The sequence below is a fragment of the Grus americana genome, chromosome 10, assembly GCF_028858705.1.
Source record: "Grus americana isolate bGruAme1 chromosome 10, bGruAme1.mat, whole genome shotgun sequence".
NCBI classification, from domain to species: domain Eukaryota; kingdom Metazoa; phylum Chordata; class Aves; order Gruiformes; family Gruidae; genus Grus; species Grus americana.
The window spans coordinates 3,080,750-3,092,123 of record NC_072861.1 but is presented as its reverse complement, the minus strand read 5'-3'; the positions used below and the strand labels follow the sequence as shown (position 1 = coordinate 3,092,123).

Genomic DNA, 11,374 nt, shown 5'->3' with positions numbered 1-11,374 from the left:
GGGAGCACGGGTCGGGTCCCGGTGGCGGGGTGCCGGTGCGCCCCGGCAGGTGGCGGCCCCGCGCCGTTCCTTCCGAGCCGTTCCGAGCCGTTCCGAGCCGTTCCGAGCCGAGCCCCGCCGGGCCGTGCCGTGCCGAGCCGAGCCGTGCCGGCGCAGGCGCGTTCCGATTCCGGGCGCCGCTTCCTTCCAGCAGGCCCCGCCGCCTCAGGGGGGGACCCCGCGCCCCTCGCCCGGCCCGAGGTGGGCGGCGGACGCGCCGTTCCCTCCCCTCTCCCCCCCCTCGCACCCCTCTCACCCCCCCCCTTCACCCCGCTTTCCCGCCGCACCGGGTTCGGCCCCGCCGGGCGGCGGCGGCTGCTGCTCCGGCGGCTCCGGCTTCCTCCGCCCCTTCCGCCCCCCCCCCCCCCGCCCCGCGGTTCCCCCCCCCCCCCCCCGCCGGCCCAGCCGAGCCCGGAGGCCCCCGGCAGCGCCGCATGGAGCAGCCGGCGGCGGGCTGAGCCCCCTGCCCGGAGGGAGGTGAGTACCGGAGCCCCCCGCTGCCCGGGGGAAGGGGGGGACACACGCGGGGAGACATAGTGTGTGTGGGGGGGTGCTCGCCCACGCCGCCCTCCTAGCCCGCATCCACTCGTGTTTGGGGACGCGCCCCCGCCGCGGGGGGGGGGGGAGAGGGGCCGGGAGCCCAGACAATGAGGGGGGGCGGGCGCCTCCGTGCCGCTTGACCTGGGGGGGGGGGTGACCCCATCACGGGCCGCCTCTGCTCCCGCTCAGCCGCTGTCCCCAGGGAGCCCATCACCGGGGGGGGGGGGGGGCCGCATCCTTCCGTCGGAGAGCCATGGACCCCAGCAGCATCCCCTTGTCCTTTGGGGAGGGGGGGTGTGGGGTACTGCGTGGGGAGGGGGGCTGCGGCTTCACCCCCAAACCCGCTACCCAGCAAGGGGGCTGCCGTCGCTTTCCCCCCCCCCACCCCCCGGCTCCATCTCCATCCCATACAAAGGCCGGGGCCGTTTCGGTGCTGCGAGGCCGAGCCCCGAGCCGCTGGCGGGGATTTTGAGAACGGTTGGGGCGGAAGGACGGAGCTCGGTCCGGGCGTCAAAAGGGGCTGGCAGCAATTTTTAAAAAATTTGCCTCCCCCCCCCATTTATTTATTTATTTATTTATTTAATTTTTGGTCAATAAGGCGGTGACGTGTTATTTATAGCCGTGGCTGTTGCTCGTACGTTTATCGAGAGCGAAAGGGGCCGTGCCATCGTGCGGGGGGGAAAAAAAAAAAAGTAAAAAAAAAAAAATTAAAATGAAAAGGTGCAAGGGACGGGGAGGGGGAGGATGGCTGCCTTCCTCCCGGGACAGAGGGGCTCTTGCCCCCCGCCCCCCGACTCCCACAGGGTTTGTTCCCACCAGCCCCACGCAGGAGCCCGTCCCAATGCTGGCAGTGACCGGAGAGGTCCGTGGAGGGATGCAGGAGGTTTCGGGAGCATCCCTGGGAGAAGGGGGGTCCTCATCCCTCGTTGAGCACCGGCGGGACAGTGGCGACGAAGCAAAGCCTCGCCGTGGGGAGCGGCACCGGGATAAGCCCCCCGGGATGCTGTCCCCGTGAAGCCGGGGAGTTTGGAGGGTGTTTCGCCCTCGACCGCTGCCTCCCCCCACCATCGTTTCGGTTACGGGTGGGTGTTTGCAAAAAAACCTGTCAACCGCATCCCGGCGTGCCCCAAGCAGCTTCACCGGCAGCCGCTCCTCACCGCGCCACGTTACCGTCCCCGGGGATGCCCTGACACCCTCCGGGACCTGGGAAGGAGATGCTGGGGCTATTTATGGGGTAACGAGGTGTGGGTGTGTGTGGAGGGGGGGGGAAAAAATCACCCTGATGAGGTTTTTTTGTAGGCAAGAGAAGGACCAGGAAAGCCCCTTCGCGATGGGGAGGCCGGGAGCAGCATCTCTCCAGGCCTCCACCTGCCTCTGACTATCCCCCAGGCGCCTTTTGTGGTCTGAACAGCAGCATCTTCTCTTTTTCTTTGTAAAAGAAGAAAAAAAAAAAAAGCAAAAAACACCACCACCACCCCCCCAAAAAAAAAAAAAAAAAAAAAAGGAAGACACCCTCCCCTTTTCCCCCCGACAACGGGGCACGCAGCCGAGCGCTGGGTCGGGGGAGCAGCAGCGAAACCCTCCCCGCGAGCGCAGCCAGCTCGCTGATGAGATAAAGGAGCGTTTTTCTTTCGATTATAGTGATCGTAGGTGTTACTTGTAATAACAGGCGATAAGATCTTTTGGAGAGAGTGAGGATGTTGTCTGGTTGGTTTGTGTTTTTTTTTTTTTTTTTAATTTTGGGTTTTTGTTGGGTTTGGTTTTTTTTTGAAGTTTAAAGAAACTCGGGTCGTTGAGCGTTGGGAGATGTTTTGGCGAGGGTGAGACGGGTGAGCGGGGTGGGTGCGGATGGTGCCCTTGCGCCGATTTCTGACGGGACTGATGCTTTCCTACCGTCTACAACTAAACTTCATTTAAAATAGAGTCGGCCTTAGCTGGTGCTGGGCAGGGTCTGCACCCCGTCTCCCTCTGGCTAATGGGGTTTGAAATGGAAACGCGGCGTCTTCCCCCCTCCCCAACCCATCCCATGCTGCCAGTGCTTTTCGGTCTGGGGGTCCCAAATTCTCTCCGCAGGCGTCGATCCCAGCCTGGCTGCGCGTTTGGCCCGGCACAATTTTGGCAGGAGAAGGAAATGCTGGTGATTAATGAGAAAAAAAAAAAAAAAAAGGTTTTCCCCCCCAGTGCCCCGGCTCGTTTCCCTGGTGCCCTTTGGATTATCAGGGTGGCAAAGGGATCTGCCTGCCTTCCCCATCTCCTGGCCGCCGAGCTGGGCTTCCCGGCGGGAAATCCAGGAGCAAGGCTGGAAGGGATGCGACGGGGACCAGCACGTACCCCGACCCTTCTCGGGGTACGGCGTCGGGCTGAGGTTCCTCACCAGGCTGCCCGGGCAGAGCGGCTCGAAGGGATGCTCGGGATGGAGGGGAACAAACGGAGGCGTGTTTTGGCGACGAAAAGGTCGGTGGGTTCCCCTGCGCGCCCCGGCTCCTTCCCCGCATCCCTCTTTGGGGATGGGGAGTTTCCAGGGAGGGCAAAACCCTCGCCTGGCAGGGCTGGAGAGAGCCAAACCTGGTGCTCGGCCCTGCTGAATCGATTGGGCTGCTCCCTGGCTATTTACTTTTATTTTTTTTTTTTAATTATCATTTATTTTTTTGAAGCTGACTGCTGCTGCTACGCATCCTCCTTGGGGAAACGCCTCCGCTTTAGGAGAGAAGGGGCGATGCCGGTGTTATCCCGTTGGAGAAAGCAGGGGGATGCTGCCTTTAAGGCTCTGAATCCGTGCCGGCATCACCGCATCCTTCTCCCAACTCGGCATCCCGTAGGGATAAACCCTGACGGCGGAAGCGAACGCGGGCACGAGGTTGGGGCTGGCCTGGGTGACGACGGGTGACGTGCTCGGCAGGAACCGCCGGCTGTCACATGAGGCCACCGCAGGCAGCGGTGCCTTTCGGGGGGCCGGTTGGCAGCGGCCCCGCAGCTCAGCGCTTTTCGGGGGGCGTGCGGTTTCCTCCTCTTCGGAAAGCCTCGGCTTTGAGGCAGAAATTAGGTAATGATTAAAAAAAAAAATAATAATAATAATAGTAAATCAGGCTGCTGCTTAAAAGTCGCCCTTGGGAGGAGGAAGGTCTGCACCGAAATATAGAAAGGGAGCATCAGGAGCTCTGCAAAGGGCAGTTCCCGGTGCCATTAACCGCCTCCCCCTATCAAACTGATAAGCAAATTTCTTGCGCTATATTTATAACAATGCCACCGTCTGATGTCACGAATGTCCGCGATCCGGGAAGGTAAAAATGCCGGGAACTGGCGGGAGCGTGTTCCTCTTGGCAGGGTGTGCTGGGACAGTTTCCTTTTTAAAAGGGGGGGGGGAAAAAGAAAAAATTCTTTATAAAGGCTCAAAAGCCCAGAGGCAGGCTATAAATTTTGTATCCTCTCTGCATTTATAAAATATAAATGCCGGTGACATTCGTGAGCTGAAAGCCCAAACAACCGGCCTTCGGGATTGGAAAGATCCGGCTCTCGCTTCGGGGTGGAAAATGGCTTTTCCAACGTTGAGATGGGCTTGCGGCCCTGGGACGGACCCATGAGCATCCCTTCCAGGTGACGCTCCTCGGCATCCCGACCCGGCTCCGGGATTTTCCATCTGGGATGAAACCTCCCTCCTGTTGCTTTTTCTCCTTCGGTTATTTTAAAATAGAGGTGGCCGGGCGGTGGGAAGCGCTGACTCAGTGCTTTGGGGGTGAGCAACACCCGGGGTCGGCTCCTGCTTGGCGTCCCTGTGGGGTGCCGGATGGGCAACGGGGCCGAAAACCCCGGTGATGGGAAATTCCCGACGCAGGGACACCTCTGCTTAAACCAGCTCCTTCCGGACTTTATCTGAATCCCTCTGGGGACGTAGTTTATTCCCTATTTTTCTTGGGCTGCGTTTCAGCCTGGCGCTATCCGGGACCCTTTGCTGTAATTTTTTTGTTCCGCGCCAGGTGTAAATTTCAGAATTTAACCAAAAATCAGCGTGAAAACTGACCCGAGACGTGGGGCCCAGACGCTGCGGTGACGGGCTTCGCTGGAAACCCCACCTTTCAGCTTCGGATCCCCAATCTCTGTCCTTAAGCATCCGAGCCTCAATTTCTCCTCTCCGATGCCAAAAATAAAGCAACTTGCGGCGTGTCCCCGCTTCGGGGGAAGGTGAGGGAGGTGGTGGCAGCGTGACGCCTTTTCCGGAGGGGTCTGGGCACGGCTGCGGTGTAAACGGGGCCGCGTTTGCAGCCGCTCTCTTCCTCCCCGTGGTTCTGCCCCTTATCTTCTTCCTCCTCCCGGCTCTTCTGGCCTTGCCCCCCCCCTCGTTTCGGTTCCTCCTTCCCAAAGTATTTTGAGCTGCTGACAGCAGGGCTGGGGAGCGGTGGCCGCTGATGGCCCCGAATTGATACGATGAATTAATAAATACACGGGTGGGTTGGTTTTTGGGGTTGGTTTTTTTTTTGGGGGGGTGGGGGGGTACGCGCAGGCAGGGATGCCCCGCCTTCATCCCGCTCCGTGCGCCCCGCCACCCCCCAGCCCGGCGCGACCCCGATGTCCTGGCCTAAGAAAGCCGGGTTTGACGCCGGGACCGGTGACTTCATCTCTTCCCTGGGGTCGAAGCAGCGAGAATAAAGCCGGGTTTGTTCCACTCCCACGCAACGGGGCAGGATGCGACCCAGCCCGGGGCCTCGGGGCGCTGCCGAAGGGGAGCACAGCACCCCTGGTCAGCGCATCCCCCTGGGATTTAGGAGCCGACGGGAGCTCCCCGTGTCCCAGAGTGCCGATTATCCTGCAGGAAATAGATTTATTTCTTTCGGATCCCGGGGCTGGGAAGTTCCCAGGGCTGGATGTTTCCACACGTGGGTCACCAGGCACCGTGGGAGAGCGGGGCTCCGGCTGCCGGGGAGGGGACCGGGATGCTGGCTGGATCCCCTCGCCACCCTGTGCCTCAGTTTCCCCCTTGGTGCTGCCTTGGGCTGCGTGCATGCAAATTCCTTATAATCCGGGCGAGCAACTCCGCACCAATCCAGTCTCCGACTGCTGGGGGTGGGGTGGGGTTGGAGGCTGAGGGGACCCGGAGGTTCCACTTTCACATCAGGTTTGGGGACGTTTTGGAAGCAGCGCCTCGGACAGGACCTGTTCCCTTGGTGGTGGTAGAAGCCATGCTCGCGTGGCTCGGGGAGCATCCTTTGGGGAGGGGGGGGGGCTGCTCCTTGTGCACCGTCCTTCTAGAGCTCTCCCCGCTGTGCCTGGCTCTCAGTCGTCCTTTCTCCTCGCAGGTCTCATGGTACCAAGTGACGTGTCCCCCCTGTGAGATTCGCGCCCCCCAAACCTCCTGAGAAGATGTCAGGGATGCAGGTGAGCGCCGGGCGGAGAGGAGAGGCAGGGATGGAGCAGGATCTCCAACCTCTCCGTCTGCTTCCGAGGTGACCCCAGGGCTGAGGAGGGACGTGGGGACACTTGTCCCTGTCCTGTGCCCCCCCTCCATGCACCTGCAGAAGCCCAGCACCACGGGGACCTGTGGGTTTGTGTGGGGCCCCCCCCCCCACTCCCAGTTGAAAAACGCCATCAAGAGCTCCCAGGGCTGCCCAAAATCCCCCCAAACTCCTGCTGGTTTAAGTGGGTTTGGCTCAGAGGGCTGGCGGGGGGGGGGCTGGGGGTGCGAGATGTGCCCGGCCGGGCTCCGACGCTGTCCCCCTCTCTCCGACCAGGCCGTTTGGCCGTCCGGTACAGAATGTATCGCCAAATACAACTTCCACGGTACAGCCGAGCAGGACCTGCCCTTCAGCAAAGGAGACGTCCTTACCATTGTCGCTGTCACCAAGGTAAGGCCATCGCCCCCCCCCCGCCCCCTGGGGGTGCTGCTGCCACCTCCCTCCGTGCCGGGATTTCGACGGGATGTCCGGAGCATCCCTGCATCCCGTGACGCGGCGTTTGCCGTGCTGGTGGGATCCCCTTGTCCCGCTGGAAGTCCCGCAGAGCCGGCGGGGCAGGAATCGGGCCACGCGTTGCGTTAATTAATTCACGTCCTCGTTAGTTAAGGTTTCTCCGAAATGGGAGCCTCTCGAATGCCTCCCGGGAGGTGGAGGAGGGATGGGAGAGGCTCGCTCGCAATCGGGGAGCGATGCTCCGCTCCGGGGGAGAAAAAGAGAGGGGCTGTGGGTCAGGGGGCTCCAGGGTGCCCGGCAGCCTCGGGGCAGGGGGCGGATCGCAGTGACCTCCATGGGGCCACCAGCATCGGGGTTTGCTGGCCCCAGCGTTGCCCTTTGCGACTGTCCCTTGCCCACCCTGTCCTGCCTGCAGCTGGGCAGGGGGGGCCGGGGTACTCAGGGACAGGCAGGCAGCTGCCTGGGAAAGGGGGGGCGCAGCGCTGACACCCCTGTGGGCTTCTTCGGCGGGATGCTGCCGTCCCTGGGGGCTGCGGGCTCATCGTGACGTCTCCGCAGGATCCCAACTGGTACAAGGCGAAGAACAAGGTGGGCCGGGAGGGCATCATCCCCGCTAACTACGTGCAGAAGCGGGAAGGAGTAAAAGCTGGGATCAAGCTCAGCCTCATGCCGTGAGTATCTGCAGATAACCGCGGACGGATGATTCCCACGTCCCTGCTGCGGTCCCAGAGCCACCAGTGACTCCCAGTCTGGAGGAGCCAGGGCTGGTGTGGGGAGGAAGCCCCCGAGGAGGGGGCTGAGTCCCGGGTTGGGGACCAGGAGGAGGGGATAGGGACAGCAGGGGTGAGCTGGCCCCTCGCAGGCAGGGATGAAGGCTGCCCCGTGTCCCCGTCACCCCTGACCGCAGCCCCCCCGGCCCCGCGGGCATCCGACCCTCGGGCCGATGCGCCCCGTCCATCACAGGTGGTTTCACGGGAAGATCACGCGGGAACAGGCGGAGCGGCTGTTGTACCCACCCGAGACGGGGCTTTTCCTGGTGCGGGAGAGCACCAACTACCCCGGGGACTACACCCTGTGCGTCAGCTGCGAGGGCAAGGTGGAGCACTACCGCATCATTTACTCCTCCAGCAAGCTGAGCATCGACGAGGAGGTCTACTTCGAAAACCTCATGCAGCTGGTGGAGGTGAGGTCGGAGCTGCCGCCGCTCCTGTCCGCAGCTTGGGGACCTTGGGTTTGGGGTTGGCGGGGGGGGGGTGGGTGGGACGGGGACACACTAAGGGGTCAGAGCTTGTGGGGCTGCAGGTCTGGAGCTCAGGAGATGGTGGGACCTTCTCTGCTGACCCCGTAGGTTGGGACAGACCCCTGGGGCGAGGGAAGGGGATGGGGGCAGGACAAAGCGTGGGTGGGGGGGCTGGATGGGCAAGGCAGGATGCACGGGGGGGACGGAGGGACCAGGAGGGGGGACAGGCACCTGACCCCGCCACCCCAAGCCCCCACTGGTCCCATCCGTGGCCTCGTGCTGCCACCTGGTGGGATGCCAGAGCTCGGCATCGCCTTGGCAGGGACCCCCCCCACCCCGGGGTGTCACCCTGTCACCCGTGGCCGTGACACACGGGCGGCAGGTCTGCCTCTCACCCGGCTCTCCCCCCTCGCCCCCCCCCCCCAGCATTACACCACGGACGCGGACGGGCTCTGCACCCGCCTCATCAAACCGAAGGTGATGGAGGGGACGGTGGCAGCGCAGGACGAGTTCTCCCGCAGTGAGTGGCCGTGGCCTTTCCCCGGCTCCTGGGGGGACCCCCCCAGCACCCCCTCACTCTTCCTTCCCCCCCCCCCCCTCACAGGCGGCTGGGCCCTCAACATGAAGGACCTGAAGTTGCTACAGATCATTGGCAAAGGGGAATTTGGAGGTGAGCCCTGTGTCCCCGACACCGCGGTGGCCCTAAGGGAGGTGGGGAGGGCTCCTCTGCAACCCCCCCCGGGGTGATGGTGGGGCCCCGGGAGGGCAGGACGCTTCCCGGTGCTTCCCGTGCCCGTCTCTCCTGGCCCGCAGACGTGATGCTGGGGGATTACCGGGGGAACAAAGTCGCCGTGAAGTGCATTAAAAATGACGCCACAGCGCAAGCCTTTCTGGCGGAAGCGTCCGTCATGACGTGAGTGTTACCTGGGGCGGGGGGGACGACACGCGCAGCGCGAGGGAGGGGGCGATTCCCGTCCCTACAAGGGGAGGCGGGTGGTCCCCGATGCCCTGCAGGGACTGGGGGAGCCCCCTTTCTCCCCAAAAACCCTGCCCTGAGCCCTCCTGCGCCGCGCAGGCAGCTCCGACACAGCAACCTGGTCCAGCTCCTGGGGGTGATCGTGGAGGAGAAGAGCGGCCTTTACATCGTCACCGAGTACATGGCCAAGGTGAGACCCCCACCCCGGGCACCTCCCGCTCTGCCCCCTTTGGTGTCCCCCTCACCCAGGGCTTCACCGCGAGGGACCCAACTGGGTCATCCCGGCTTGGGTGACATCTCCCTGGGACCACCGCGGTATTTGGGGGGTGGCAGTGCTGTTCCATTGCCCCATCACTGGTTCCAAAGGAGGGACATCATCTCTGGGTCCTGCCCCGCGTGGAAGGGACGTCATCCCAGGGTCCTGCCCCACGTGGGATGGGATGGCGGGTGGGATGCTGACCCTGGTGGCACCATCTCTCTTCGTCTCTCCAGGGCAGCCTAGTAGACTACCTGCGGTCGCGCGGGCGGTCGGTCCTCGGTGCGGACTGCCTGCTGAAGTTCTCCTTGTAAGTCTGGCAGCAAGGCACCAAGACTGAGCCGTGCCCACCACCCTGACCTGCACCCACCGGTGTTTTGGGGCCACCTCGCTAACCCCCTTCTCCCCCCACCCCAACCAGAGATGTCTGTGAAGCCATGGAGTACCTGGAAGCCAACAATTTTGTCCACCGGGACCTGGCGGCGAGGAACGTCCTGGTCTCGGAGGACAACATCGCCAAGGTCAGCGATTTTGGGCTGACCAAGGAAGCCTCCTCCACGCAGGACACGGGGAAGCTGCCGGTGAAGTGGACGGCACCAGAAGCACTTAGAGAAAAGGTGGGTGAGCGGAGGCTGGGGGGGTCCCGGGAGATGGAACCCCATTTCCCTCTGTCTGACCCCCCCAAAACCCAGCTGTCCTGAGGGTGGAGAAGATGTGTTGCCCCCTCCCCATCCCTACCTGAACCTGCTCACGGGGCTTCTCTCCCCCCTCCTCCAGAAATTCTCCACCAAGTCGGACGTGTGGAGCTTCGGGATCCTCCTCTGGGAAATCTACTCCTTCGGGCGAGTGCCTTATCCGAGAATCGTAAGTGAAGACCACCCCCCCCCGCCCCCCGCCATTCCCTCGGGGCCGGGTTTCGGGGAGGGGGCTCTCAGCCCCTATTTGAAGTGGGAGGGGCATGGAAAAAAACACTCCCCCCACTCCCCAAATCCTGAACCCCATCCCCTGTACCCCCAGCCCCTGAAGGACGTTGTACCCCGCGTGGAGAAGGGCTATAAGATGGATGCACCCGACGGTTGTCCCGCCGTCGTCTACGAGGTGATGAAGAAGTGCTGGACCCTGGACCCCGGCCACCGGCCATCCTTCCACCAGCTCCGCGAACAGCTAGTGCATATCAAAGAGAAGGAGCTCTACCTGTGAGACTGGGGGGGGCTCGCCCACCCCGCCGGCCGGAGGGGACCCACGCCAAGTGGGGGGGACACACACACACACACACACACACACAGAGCGGGGTGTGGGCACCCCCCCCGCCCGGCCCCGGCAGCGACCGGGGGGGGCACCCCGGGGTGTTTCCCCCCCTCCCCAGCCCCGCACCCCCGGCTAATTCTCCCGGTCGCTTCCAAACTTCCAAATCAGTCTTTTTTTTTTTTTTTTTTTTTTTTTCCTCCAAGTTTTGGGGTTTTTTTTTTGGTCTCCCAGGCTCTTTTTTTTTTTTTTAAATTTTTTGTTGTTGTTGTTTTCTCTGTTGGTTTTTTTTTTTGTTAGATTTTTTTTGTTGTTTTTTATTATTTCAAGCAGGGCTCAGCTTGAGCGCTGGGCGTTTTACTAAAGTACGAATCTTATTTTTTAATGTAATTAAAAGAAGAAAAAAAAAAGAAAAAAAAAAGGAGAGAGAAGAAGGTTAATAAAAGAAGAATAATAATAAAATAAATAAGCCAATGAAACGGACACACGAAAAGGAAACCCCAACGACAGAAGTGATGGTTAAAGGGGAGACGCTGGACTCGCCGCCCGGTCGGGAGAGCGCGGCCACGTCCCCGCGAGACGCTTTTTTTTGGGTTGTTTTGCTTTAAACTCGTCGCAATGTTTGCATGCTGTCTCCAGAGGCCTTTTTTTCCAGTCCTGTCCAGTGCTTTATTCTCATGTAATGCTACCGACTGTGAGATTAAAACTGTAATAAAAAAAAAAAACAAAAAACAAAAACCAAAACCCCATACGTTCCATATGGACGTGGCACGTCCTGCCTCACCGTCCCTCTGGCTCTGGCTCTGCTCCCGGGGGATGCAGCTTTTTTTTTTGGGGACACACGCACACACAGCACCCCGGGGGTCCTGGGGGTGCCCTGGCAGGGTATAAGGTGGGGACAGTCCATGTGTCCCCCCCCAGTCTCTGCTTGGGGTCCCCACGTATCGGGGATGAGCAGCCTGGGAATCGCTTGGTTCTATCCCCTCTATGAGAACTGGGGCGGTTGTGACACTGATGAAGCTCCGCTTTAAGCCGGGCTTGAAGATGCTTAGGCCAGGCTGGGGAAGAGCTGGGGATGTGTTTTTGGGGGCTGACCCCCCGCACCTTGTGGACCTTATTCCCTGCCCTGCTTGTCTCAGCCAAGGGGCTAAAGGTGGGACGCCCCCCCCCAATATCCT

At 61.6% G+C, this 11,374-nt stretch overlaps 1 protein-coding gene across 1 annotated transcript; it reads left to right on the top strand.

Moving 5' to 3' along the window:
- The first annotated feature begins 429 nt into the window (after positions 1-429).
- On the top strand, positions 430-10,915 carry CSK (C-terminal Src kinase). The gene is made up of 13 exons (XM_054837489.1): positions 430-516; positions 5,871-5,949; positions 6,303-6,416; positions 7,038-7,150; positions 7,443-7,662; positions 8,146-8,239; positions 8,324-8,389; positions 8,533-8,632; positions 8,795-8,885; positions 9,188-9,261; positions 9,373-9,568; positions 9,729-9,815; positions 9,969-10,915. Exons 2-13 carry the CDS (start codon positions 5,935-5,937, stop codon positions 10,149-10,151), a joined length of 1,353 nt encoding a protein of 450 aa, XP_054693464.1. The 5' UTR covers positions 430-516; positions 5,871-5,934; the 3' UTR covers positions 10,152-10,915.
- Positions 10,916-11,374: the final 459 nt, after the last annotated feature.